This window comes from Bos indicus x Bos taurus, chromosome 5 (assembly GCF_003369695.1).
Source record: "Bos indicus x Bos taurus breed Angus x Brahman F1 hybrid chromosome 5, Bos_hybrid_MaternalHap_v2.0, whole genome shotgun sequence".
Lineage (NCBI taxonomy): Eukaryota > Metazoa > Chordata > Mammalia > Artiodactyla > Bovidae > Bos > Bos indicus x Bos taurus.
The window spans coordinates 50,082,254-50,095,746 of NC_040080.1; the positions used below are offsets into that span (position 1 = coordinate 50,082,254).

Here is a 13,493-nt window from a genome sequence, read left to right on the forward strand (position 1 = left end):
AAATTAGCCACTCATGGACCAAAGTACCTTACAGAATTCCTTTCCAGACCTGCATTTTATGACATCTGGCCAAGAAATTGAACTGACAAAAGTATACTTTAAAGTCTTTAAACCATGTAGGCTATTTTATTGAGCAAAAAAATTAACCTTTGATTTGGGGATCAGCTTTGACATTTCATCAAACACACTGGGAAAATCACAGGGTACAAGGCACTGTACTAGCTAGACATGATGGGACTTATAGGGCTCAGATTATTCTCAAACTCTTAAGACCTCCAGGTCCACTGCCAATCCCCTTACCTACATCTGTCTAAAACAGAATCCTTACACTAAAAAAAGAAAAATCACATGGAATACCACTGTCAGTTGGTATTCAATGGGAAGAAAATGTTTCAGCACTGATCTCTCCAGTGTCCTTAAAAATCTAGCTTAGATAAAGTTGCTAAGGCGGTGAGCAACTTGAAGCAGTGGCTATGTCCAGCCTGGAGGCAAAATGGAAATGTAATTTAAATTTTCGCATTGGTGGTTTTTACAGTTTTGGTGGTAAATAACATCTGTACCCTACACCAGGCTCAGTAATAGTACTTGGCATGACCAACCTTAGTCATCACTTTGGTAAGTGCTTTGGCACGGGCCACTGTTGCTAACCACCATCCTGGTGCAGGTCCTTCACATCTGCTCTCCTATGGATGGAAAAAAGGGAGTGTCTAGTGTCCATTCATTGGCCACATCACCTCCAATCCTATCCTTTACTCACACACCTTTCAACTCAGGCCCAGGAGAAAATGATTTCATTTTTGGAAAGGAAAGCTAACCAGACAAAGCTATAGTACACTCTTAGCACAGTAAGACTTGGTGGGATGCAGAACATCCTTAGAGTGACAGCTGAAGGAACTAACCAATAGCACATTGCTGAAGAGGATGATTTAGGAAATATTCTGGCAAACACTGACTCTAACAGACAGACACAGTAGCACAGTGGACAGAGCAAAGGTCTTGAATTCTGAAAAATGAAGTTCTTAGCCTCACTTTAGCTAGAAAGACAGTGTATGTTTTGTAAACTGTGAAAGGAAATGTGTACTTTTTGTAAACAGTTTTGTAAACTGTGAAAGGAAATGGATTTTCATCAGTCATTAGCTTGGAAATGTGTGGGGCAATTCTTTGGGCCTTGCTTTCCCTAATGATAAATCTGATAACTTAATCAGATTGTGATAAATTAGCTCTGGTTACGAGCTCTTTAGAAGAAAGATGCAGTATGTGAATAACAAAGATTTATCTTATTAACAAGAGTAAGTTTCCCTCCACCTGGAATGAACGGTCATTTCTCCATTTGTTAATCTAACACCTCTTAAACTTCAAGGATCAGCACAATTGTTACCTTCCCTGTGAAACAGTCCCTGATTCATCGCAACAGAATGAACTGCTCCTTTTCCTTGGTGCTCACAGTTCAATACAGACCTTATTTTGACATTACTTCCTTCTACCCTGTGTTCTAGAGTAGCTCATAGCCATATCCCACACTAAAAGGTGAGTTTTCCAAAGGCAGAGACTACCACATTCACCTCTGAATCTCCCTCATCTTCCTAGCACAGTGCCTTGCACAGAGTACCTGCTTAATAAATATTCCCCGAATTTACTGATTTTAGTCTCCCTTGGCTTTATGGCATCTTTTTTACCTCAAAAAAAAAAAAGAAAAAAACAACAGTGAAAAAAGAGAAGGAACTAAGACAAACACGTAAGACGACGCATAAAGAATGGGTTCATTCTTTGCATTCCAGCTTTGGAATGCCCACTGCTCATCTCCATACAGTTTTGTCATTGACTGTTATTAGTGAGAGCAAATGTTAGAAAGCACATAAAGGCAGACAATGTAAAAAAAAAAAACAAACCCACCACACATCATGGAAAAGTGATTTAGGACTATTCTCAAAATTGTCTTAACTTCAACTTGAATGGTGAAATTCATACCATCAAAGCCAACACAAGATATATTTTGCTATGCAAAAATCAGTATCACCTTCAGATTGACCTGAGAGTCGGCTGGATGTTTACTCATCCAGGGCAAATTGGCAAGCTGGATAGTATCTGTGTTATCTTTTAAGAACTCATATTACTGAAATGCGATTTAAGAGAAACAAAATTTATTCAACCTAACTAGTTCACTGTCTTCACGCTAGTATGCTCCATCCTGGTCCTTGTTAATATCTCCCCCTCCATCTACCAGGCGGACTCTGTTGGTTCTCATCCTAGCTGCTGTAGTTACACTGCTGTGTTTCACTTGCCACATCAGATCCTTGTGAAGTACAAATCTTATTTTTATTTGCTCATTCAGAACCTGTTCCTCTGCCTCCTATGTTTGCTCTAACAATATATCTTCTCTTTTACTGTAAATTCATTCAGGGTAGAAACATGTATATTCTATACAAAGTATGAAGAATGTCATATGCAAAGAGATAACAATGTCTTTTGAATATTATGAGCATGGTTAGCTGTAAATTCTAAACTTGGGAAAATGATGGAAATTTAAAAGGAATAGCTGGAAGTCAACTAAATTCTATCGCATTATCAGCATCATTTGAAAACTCAGACTCTGTAGAGGGTCTAAATATCCTAACTTGTCACACTCCTCATGTCAGCTCTTCCTGTTTTTGAACACTTCTGTTCTAAGCTTCCTGCTGTGCTCTTAGTCTCTGACTATTTCTTTATTATACCTTTCCCTTTTATGGTTCACTTTCTGGCTTTACCATTCCAGTTGCTACTTCTCTTGACTGAGGGATACTAGCCTTTGCAGAGTTGTTGTGAAAAAGGAGATGACCAGAAGAAATTCACCTTCTGGTGGCAGCTGCCACCAACACACAGAAGCACTCACTCAAGATGGCTTAAAGGAGACAGTGACTCAATATATGACTAGAAAATTGAGCAATTCAGGCAAGTGTGAAAGGAATACTTTCTAATAACTCCTCCAAGATGACTAGTTACTTATTAGTATATATTTAGTTTAATTATTTTCAAAACTGGCTATTTTTGGAGGGGAAGGAGGTGTGAAGCAAGAAGGGAAAGTGAAATTGTTTTTAGAATCCCTAATTAATACAAGTGCCTGCTTTCAGAAAATCCTTCATTTGAGCTATTCCTTTTCACCTTTTCCTAGACAGTTTAGAGTTCTTGGTTTCAGCAGCAATCCAAAAAGAAAGAATTGCAAACTTGCACATCAAAAATGAATAAAAATAAAAAGCATCATGATTTGGAACAAAAACCAAAACAGACTAAAACGAAAAAATACAAGAAGCAGCAAAATCATCAAACCTAATTCGCAGCATCTTTTTGAAGACAGGGAGGTTAGTTGGTTAAATATCACAGTGACCTGGCAGCTACTCTCCTAGCTTTGAGAGCTGAAATGTTGAGGAACGCACATCCATAAGCGGCACATGTAGAAGAACCACAGTGGCCAAGAGAGGTCTGAACTAGTGCTGCCTGGGCCAGCCTGTTCCAATCAACATGGATTTCCAGAGTTGCTGTTCTATGGTAACTCTCAGTGAGAGAGACAAAGAAATAGAACATTTTTAGAAACCAAGCAAAAAATGGAGGGGAATACAATACCTGGAAAGTTTATCAAGCATGTTGACAAGTTTCATGGCTTCATATTCTTTTTGTTCTTCTGTCATTTCATCTATGGGGTTTGGCATTGGTTCCTCTAAATGACCAGTGATAAGATTAATGCTACAAAAAGAAAAAAAAGTTATGCTGTATGTTTTCAAATTATGCTCTTTCTATACTTTTCTGGTCCAAGTTTTAAGTTATAATAAGAAAGAGTATAATAGCCAAAAAATTGGCAGTAGCAATTTTATGGTATAGAACTGCTATAGGAATTTTTTTAAAAAACTGACTTTTCCTACTAATTTGCTTTGGGAAGTGGGTGATAGCTAACTTGCCAGCTTTTTTTTTTTTTTTTTTGAAGGCATGGCTACTTTCTAAAAATTGGAAATTAGATTGGTGCCGTTAGGATAAATATCCTTGGATGCACAGCTTAATTATATAGGGGACAAATGATTTCAGAGAAGAAGAAACCTGTTTTGTGATACAGCATAAAACAAGTATGTCAAAAAAAATTGGAAAAATGATGACAGGCTGGAATCTGAAAATGAAAGCATGCCAATTTATAATCTCAGGAAATTAGTCCATTAGTGAGACCACAGAAGGCAATGAGTGTTTAAATAATAAAAGATAAAGCAGAACAATTTTAATCAGATTTGATCTGACCTAGATGAAAAAAAAAAAGGAATGAAATCTAGTCTACCAAAAGACAGGTATGCCATCTGGCTTTCTGGAAATAGATTTAATAAAGTACTTAAAATGAATGTGTTCCATAAACTTTGTATGAAGTTCTAATACCAAACCAAACTATCCTCTTATTTAAAAGTCATACTATTTTTTTTTTTTTTTGAAGAGGAGGAGGGGGAGGTGAAATAAAAGATAATTCTTTAAATGGCTGCCAAGTATCTATAGTTTAAACGTCTTTCTGGATAAGCAGACAAGAGGTTATAATATTCTGTACCAGCCAAGTACAGACAGTAATGTTTTTAATGATCAAATATCCCTGCAAACAGAAAAGTGCCAATAAATTACTTTCTAGGGTTTATAAACACAAATGCTTTCAGGGGCCAGGCCTTAAGGATAGGCAGATGAGTGAACTGGCTAAGTATAAGTAACGTGGAGTATTGTGGACTAGGCTAAAATGGAGAACAGTTCTAGTCTAAACAGGGAAAAAAATCATGTGGGCCAAAACCAAGACATTGTGATTGCTTATGTCCTTGCTTGCTGGCCTGGCTTTAGCCTTTATACTTGGGCAAGTTGACTTCCTTAACTAAGCAGGGCTTTTCCTCACATAGAGCAAGGGCTAGGTACTATAATGTTAGAAAAAATACTTCTTTTTCTACATTTTTCAGAGGCTGCCTGACAGATTTCTTGCAGAAGGACTCAGTGCTCACCATCCTCAAAAACTGGATCTTAAACATCTATTTTACCATTCTGTATAAAGACCTTTGTCAGGGGTCATGGTTAAAAGACTTCTTTTTCCTTCAAAGCAGTGGAAACCCTCACCCTTTTACACAAATGAAATCTACACAGAAAGCTGATATATGAAATAGATGAAAGTGGAATTGCTCAGGCAGAAGAGGGGCCAGGGATGGCCAAGGAGGGTAGGGGCCTAGAATCCCTTCTATTTGCTTCCCTTCTATCCTCACTCACTTGCTTCCTCTGAAGGCAGCCCCTAAGACACTTTCAGGAACTCTGGGGAAACAGTCTGAAAACCCACGGGCTTGTCAGTGATTCTTAGCTTTGGCTGTAAACTGCAATCATCTGAGAAACTTTAAAGATGCGACCTGGGCCTCACCTGAAACCAACTAAATGTATTTTTTCCCCAGTTGATTGTGATACACATTGAGGTTACGAACCGCTGGGATAAAGCCTAGCTAAGACGCTCACTGTGTGCTACTAGTCCCTCTCCTTTTTTTCAGGTGCTCATGCATGCTCAGTTGCTAAGTCGTGTCTGACTCTGTGACCCATGGACTGTAGCCTGCCAGGCTCCTCTGTCCGTGGGATTTACTAGGCAAGAATACTGGAATGGGTTGCTATTTTCTACTTCAGGGGATCTGCCCCCTCCAGGGATCAAACCCAAGTCTCCTCATTTCCTGCATTGGCAGGTGAATTCTTTACCACTGTGCCACCTGGGAAGCATCAGGTGCTCATAAAAGAAAAAGGCCTCGAGTTGGTGGCCATTAACAAAAATGTTGAACGGGGTCATCTGCTGCTGCTGCTGCTGCTGCTGCTGCTGCTGCTAAGTCGTTTCAGTTGTGTCCGACTCTGCGTGACCCCATAGACGGCAGCTCACCAGGCTTTCCCGTCCCTTGGGATTCTCCAGGCAAGAACACTGGAGTGGGTTGCCATTGCCTTCTCCAATGCATGAAAGTGAAAAGTGAAAAGTGAAGTCGCTCAGTTGTGTCTGACCCTCAGCAATCCCATGGACTGTAGCCTACCAGGCTCCTCTGTCCATGGGATTTTCCAGGCAAGAGTACTGGAGTAGGTTGCCATTGCCTTCTCCAACGGGGTCATCATATTTCCCCAAAGTCAGGAACAAAGAGGACCCAAGGCTTCTGAGAAGGTAATTTTTAAGAAGTCTCCAGATGCCACACTGAAAATGTAATTCCACCACTCATCTCTTATTTGCTTAGGCATAAAACAACAGGACATATTTTCACTGGTTTCTCTTCTGCTGCCTGTTAAATTAGAAAAACAACTAGTCTTAAAAATAAGTAAGTAAAGGTATTTATTATAAGGCACATGCCACTTTCCAAGCAGACAAAAGAAATACGGCCTTAGAAGAAGGTATAAGGCAAGACAGGTGTATTAACTACTTTAGGTCATGCTCATCTGTCTCTTAAGAGAAGTCTTCTCTTTTCAAGCTCAATGGAAGGGTGACAAAAAAAATTAGATCCACACAATGTTTTAGAATATAATGAAATTAGCACAGGCCATCTTGTGCCTTAGGGAAAAAAATCTGTCAGGAGGATACCACAGCACATGAAGTCAGGACATGATTCCTGGATCAGGGCACATTTGATTCTTTTCTTGGTTCTTTTAAGGACTTAGTGGAAATGATGACTCTTTTCTACAAGCTGACCTCAAGTCTAATGCTGCTAAAATGATTTAACAACTTGCTGTGAAATTAGCTACTAGAGTCATACAATGCTTTGCTCACTGAGCATAAAATTCACTCTTACAGAATAAGAACTTACCATCCTTTACCCCATCCTTTACCCATGTAGTAAAACATTCCAACCCCCCCCCCCAAAACACTCTGGGAATTGAACTTTCAATTTTTTCCTTAAAAAAACATTCCCCGCCCCAAACCCCAAGCTGATACTCAGAAGAATATAACCACCACCATGGCACACAGAAGTTGCTGAACTCTGCCACTCAGTTATGGTAAAAAAAAAAAATCAAAAACGCCAATATGCAGGGGGCAGGAGGCAGCCTTAGACACTGTCTCCCCTCCTGCTCCCCACTTCAAACCAATCTCATGCAGTTTCCCCACCCAGAAAAAGAGAAAACAAATAATAGTCACCACCACAGCAACAGAGTGAGGTTTCATAAAAGAGTATTTTCGCTGAACAAATACTGCTACCTTTATAACCTTAAGAGTATAGTCTGAGATGTAACTTTCCAGGTTTCAGAATCTTAACACTGAAATTCTAGGACTGGTTTTTTGTCCAAGACTCGGTCCTAAGATACTTTAAGTACACTAACTGCGGTAGATACTTTATTGGGTAATTTTATATTTATCCTAGTTTTTCCCACCTTGTCTCTGCTCCCGGCCCCCATATTTTCATCACTCCAATCCTAACTCTTCTGTGTGATATTGCATCAAGAATTTTGTATTATATATAATGCCATTATATGACTGCAGCTATAGGTCTGCAGACAAAAGGATTAAGACTTTTACTCTTCAAATTGTTGCTACATTTGGCCAACATCAATTGCATTATACTACTTCACTTAAAACAAAAAAAGGAGCTATTAAATGTTCCCTGAGCTATAAGAAAGTTAACATCTATCTCTAAAAAACATGGGTCAAATTTTACTCCAAGCATCCTGGTTAACAAGCTGTAAAGTCAAGTCCCTGCAGAGGCTAAGGCAGATACGATGAACAAAGAAGGTACGTTATGAAATCGAAGGAGCTTATGCCTGGTATGACGGGGCCACAGTCACGCAGCTCAGTCAGGTACCATGTGGCACTGTAGGCCTAATGTCATCAGAACTTCCACCTTTTCAAAAGAAGTTACGAATCTAAATTTTCATCTGAAAGATATGAATTCTAAATTAGTTTAAGCCCTATGTAAAACAGATATTAAAAACATAAAACCAAATAACCAATGCAACATCAGGCAAGTGAAGCAAAACCTACTTGTGGGCTAAATCTAGTCTATGGACTAACGATGTGTAACCTCTAGGAAAGGGATCAGGGCTTTTAGGAGAAGGCGTTTTTGAGTCCAAACTAAGGAAGAAGAGAGCAGTGGGGTGGGAAAGGAGACATTATGTGCTCATGAAATTAGAAATATCTTGCCAGGAAAAACTCTCCATAATATCTGCCACCCATAAAACAATAAATAGAGTGGAAATTTACCATACCCTGTTTTCTTGAATTCCATCCCTTGGCCCCATTTCCCAGCTAGATGTGGAGCCTGAAGAGGGCAGGGACCTCATCTGTCTTGGTTATCCTCATGATAAGAAGGGGCTGACCAACTTAAATTTATAAACACCTTAAAAAAACTAATATATTCAACCAAAATTTACTGAATGCCTACTGCACATGAGGCACTATTTTGGGGACATCTCAATGAATAAAAAAAATTCTCTCATGGAGTTTATCTTCTACTGGGAAAAACAGACTAGATGAATAAGTAAATTGTATGGTATGTTAGAAGGTGGTAAGTGCTATGAAGAAACAAGAGCAAGCAAGTGTGAGGTGGAGTGGTGAAGGTAGGGGTGTGGCAATTTTTAATGTGGGGACAGAACAGACTTTACCAGGAAGACGATAACTGAGTTAAGACGTGCAGAAGCCAAGGGAATGGCCTTACAGCTCTCTGGAGAACAGGCATTCCAGGCAGAAGAACAGTCAGTGCCGAGGCCTCGGGAGTGTGTCTGGAGCGTGACAAGCAGTGAATCACCGGGTGACAGCACAGTGAGAAAGGCTACATGTACATCACCATAAGGACTTTGATTTTTAGCCTTTGGAGAGTTTTGAGCAGTGGTAATGTCCGACTTACATTTTTATAAAGATCACGTTGGCTGCTGTGTTGAGAACTAAAAGAATGACAAAAAAAAGTAAAGAAGTAAAGTAAAAAGTAAAGTAAAAAAAGTAAAGAATGAGTAAAGAATGACAAAGATAGAAGCAACAAGACCAGTGAGGAAGCTATTTAAAATGATCTCAGAGGGAGATAAAATTTGAGCTTGGACTAGAATAGTGGCAGTGATGGTAGTGAGGGGTGACTATTTCTGAATGTACTATGAAGGGAGAGCCAGAATCACCTGAGAGATTTATGTGAATCAGAATGAACTGAATGAAACTTTTAACTTTCAGGGATATCAGGACTTATAAAAAATATATTTTCTCTTATTTTCTATTTTGGTTGTATCAAAGAAAGATAAGAGATGCTCTAAGAACAGGGAGATTACGTGAAGGGCAAACTCATCTCTCCTTTTGATTGGCCCTGAAGAATATGGTAGCAGTTAAAACACAAGCTTTGACTTCACACATGTTAGGATGGCTAAGATATTAAAAGAAAAACCTGAAAAATAATAAGTATTGGACAGGATATGGAGAAACTGGAACCCTTGTGCACTGCTGGTGGGAATGTAAAATGGTATGGCAGTTCCTCAAAAAATTAAACATAGCATTACCATATGATCTAGCAATTCCCCTTTGGGTATATACCCAAACTTATACACTCACATTCATCATTCACAGCATTATTTACAACAGCCAAAAGGTGGAAATAACCCAAGTATCCACTGATGGATGAATCGATAAACAAAATGTGGTAAATACATACAACGGAATGCTACTCAGCCTTTAAAAGGAAGGAAATTCTGACACATGCTATAATATGGATGTGTTTTAGAGACATTTTAAGTGAACTTAGTCACAAAAGGAGAAATATTGAATATTATTTCACTTACATGAGGTTCCTAGGCAAATTCACAGAGAAAGTGTAACAAGAGTTACAAGGGGTTGTGGGGACAGGGGATAGATAAAAGTTTCAGTTGGGGAAGATGAAAAGTTCTGGAGATAGATGGTAGTAATGGCTACACATTAATGTACATGGTGCCACAAATCTGTATGCTTAAAATGGTAAATTTTATGTATATTTTACCCTCAAATTAAGGCAAAGTGAAAAATACAATAAAGCCTGCTTTGCCTACCTCAAAAACAAACAAAAATCTCAAAAAAGACCAGCTCTGGAGTTAGGTCACCTGATTGCTCATGAATTGTGTGCGCTAGACAAGTTCTGGAAACCACTGAGCTTTATTTTCCTCATCTGTAAAATGTGGATAACCTTTAGCCCAAAGTTTGCTGTGAAGATTAAATGAGATAATATTATGAAAGTTCTTAGTACAACACATTAGATACTCAGTAAATGTCATTTATTCACTCAGTTATGTCCGACTCTCTGCGACTCCATGGACTGTAGCCTGCCAGGCTCCTCTATCTGTGGGATTTCCCAGGCAAGAATACTGGAGTGGGTTGCTATTTCCTTCTCCAGGGGATCTTCCCAACCCAGGGATCGAACCCACATCTCCTGCACTAGCAGGCAGATTCTTTACCACTGAGCCACCAGGGAGTCCCATTTAATAAACACCAGCTACTAGCATAGTGAGCTACTTGTCAAGAAGTAAGCAAGCCAAAAGTCCTTGAATCCAGTGAGTTAGTTTATTAAGTTAAATCATCACCATGGAGCTGCACATGCAATCTTCATTAACTAAAGAAGCCACACAATAACTAGGTTTTTTGTGGCGTTTGCTATGGTTAAATCCAGTTTTAAGATATTTTAAAGAGATACCAGTTAATAATGGTGACTGAGGTGAAAATTTGAGAATTACTATATAAGACTGATTTCACATTTAAGAAGTAGGATAAATTATGGAACAATGTCTTAATCACAGATTTTGCATTCTATTAACAATGCAAAGAAATAGGGTAATGTGGTATAATTCATTTATTAATTATTAAGTATCATGGATCAGCAATATAAGTAGACATACTGAATACACATAAATACACCAAGTTGCATCTAGGCAACTAAAAAAGCTCCAAGATACTTTTAAAATTACAGTGCTTTATATGTTTCTTATATTGGGCTGTTTCAAGTGCTATCCTTGATATAAAGGATATAAAAAACTATGGTTGTAAATCAGTAGGAAATAAAATCTGAAGTAAAGCTCAATACTGTAGATTCAGATAACATACCTCTTGCTGGTCATTTACTCAAATTAAAATACAAAAGAAAAGTCAGAGAACTCAATTTTCAAAGTGCAAAGCTGGTATGAATTGTAAATATCACAAAGGCGAGTTAACCAGTATGCATGGGAGTAGAGGCAGTGATTTTATTTTCAATTTTGGTCTTTAGAGATCTGAATTTAGATTGTGTTTCATGACTGCTTACAGGAAATTAATTCTAGTTCCTAGAAAGGCTAGTTACAACCTACTATACATAAATATACCATCATAGTCTAAACTAGGCAAAACGAGAAATCTTCAAGTCCTAGTTCTGGTTTATCTACTTCAAGAAATATTAAAAACAAAGCTATCTCTTCATTTGTATAACCCCAAGATATGGAGAAAATTATAATGGGACTTGACTTAAAGCAGCATAACAAAATCTTGACAAAAGAAAACCAAGTCATTTGTGCTGAAGAAACTATAATATCTATACAGCTGCTGCCATAGCTACTGTTGAAAAATACATGGTCAAGAAGGAAACACCCCTGAATTGCTTAGTAGTATAATAATTTTAATCTGATGGGCGTAATTATGAACTAGTGTGGTGTATTAAGAATACAACAGGGCATCCTAGAGTTCTATACACTTTGGCCCTTCTCTTCTTCTGCCCCTCCATACAGCAGCTCTTTTTTAAAGATACGCTTTTGGACTCATAGGCTCCTATATACCATACGAGGCCTGAAGGCAACTAGTCTAAAATGAGTCAAATGTCACTACGGTACACATCTGTCAACTGATGTTTGGAATGATGTACAAACCACAGGAATCAGTTACATTATACCATCTATACAGTCAAGGAGCCTTCATACTCAGAGGTGGAAAAAAACAGGTATAAAGTTAGAATTTAGAAATGTGTGCTAAGTCACTTCAGTCATGTCCAACTCTTTGCAACCCTAGAGACTATAGCCTGTCAGGCTCCTCTGTCCATGGGATTCTCCAGGCAAGAATACTGGAATGGGTGGCCATTTCCTTCTCCAGAGAATCTTCCCAACCCAGGGACTGAACCTGCATCTCTGATGTCTCCTGCACTGGCAGGCAGGTTCTTTATCACGAGCACCACCTGGGAAGCCCTGTACATTATATCACCAATACAGTCAAGGGGCCTTCATGCTCAGAGGCATAAAAGAAACAGGTATAAAGTCAGTATTTAGAAATGTGGTTTCTCTTTTATACAGGACCAGTGCTTATTTAATTACTTTTTTACAAACATGGCTAGATATACACCAAAAACCTGTGTGGCATATACTTGATTCTATGACTGTATTTTCTCTAAGTATGTTAATTGCAGAAAGCTATTTCCAGTCCATTAAATACATTTATCTTGACACAGAAAGGACTGTTGTGATATTAACTGTCTCTCATGGCCTAAATGTAAGCTCCATACTATTCTTAGTTTCAGATTCCACTAAAGGATTACAGGTTACCTTGGTGCATTAATCAGAATCCACTTATATTTTTGACAACGGGATGAGGGCCAACTGAATGAAGGGTAATTCTCTGCTTCTGCCAATACTAACAGTGTTTGTGAATAAGTGCATCATAAGAGAAGCAGGCTGTGATCCTGAGAGCACTGATTGGTGATGGTTAATCAGGCGGTAGGGGAGTAAGTCATCCTTTCAGATGCTGACTTTATAAACTTGACCAGATTGCTAAGGAGTTTTCATAACAATTTTAAAGGAAGAAGTTCTTTGAGCTTGTGGATCACTGTCCAAAGCACAAAGGATTATCTTGCTTGCAAAGCACTTTGTTTACCACCACTTCCATGGGAACCATTTTAATAAGTATTTTAAATTAACATATGAAACACTGCTGCACCTGAAAGAGGAAAGATGTTTAAGAAACACAACAAGATTTCACAATGGTGACTATTCTGGCCACACTAACACACCATTCCTATATTAATGATACAGGCCAGGTCCAAAGGCTGAAGAAGATTCCAACCAGGGATGTAAGGCCTAAACACAAAATCTTTCCATGGTCAAGAGTCAAGACAATAACAATATCACACATCATGGTCCTTGATTTTAAAAAGCAGTGCTCTCCGATACTGGATGCTTGGGGCTGGTGCACTGGGACGACCCAGAGGGATGGTATGGGGAGGGAGGAGGGAGGAGGGTTCAGGATGGGGAACATGTGTATGCCTGTGGCAGATTCATTTCTATATATGGCAGAACCAATCAATATTGTGAAGTTTAAAAATAAAATAAAATTAAAAAAATAAAAATAAAAAGCAGTGCTCTCCTGAAATCTAACATCACTTCCATAATGTAACACATTTCTATTTCCTGTACTATTGGGAGAGACCCAATGTTATTGTATTTTTTCTGAGGTTTTTCTTGTTATAGTAGTGTTCTTGTGTTTGCTAGATATATGTTAGTCACTCAGTCATGTCTGACTCTTTGTAACCCCATGGACTGTAGCCAATCAGGCTCTTCTG

At 38.6% G+C, this 13,493-nt stretch overlaps 1 protein-coding gene across 5 annotated transcripts in view; it reads right to left on the reverse strand.

Annotated features, from left to right (window-relative positions):
* RIC8B (RIC8 guanine nucleotide exchange factor B) overlaps positions 1 to 13,493 on the reverse strand; it is a 103,125-nt gene that overhangs the window by 13,947 nt on the left and 75,685 nt on the right. For 2 of the 5 annotated variants that reach the window (XR_003511108.1, XM_027541890.1), the window contains exons 9-10: positions 3,598 to 3,717; positions 600 to 683 (exon numbers count right to left, since the gene is read on the reverse strand). The exons of 1 other annotated variant lie outside the window; for it this stretch is intronic. Coding sequence is in view for 2 of the 4 variants with exons in the window: in XM_027541890.1 (XP_027397691.1) it covers positions 644 to 683; positions 3,598 to 3,717 (160 nt within the window). In the remaining 2 variants the exon portion in view is untranslated. The remainder of the gene's footprint in view (positions 1 to 599; positions 684 to 3,597; positions 3,718 to 13,493) is intronic. 2 more of the 5 variants (XR_003511109.1, XM_027541889.1) reach the window with 1 other exon arrangement.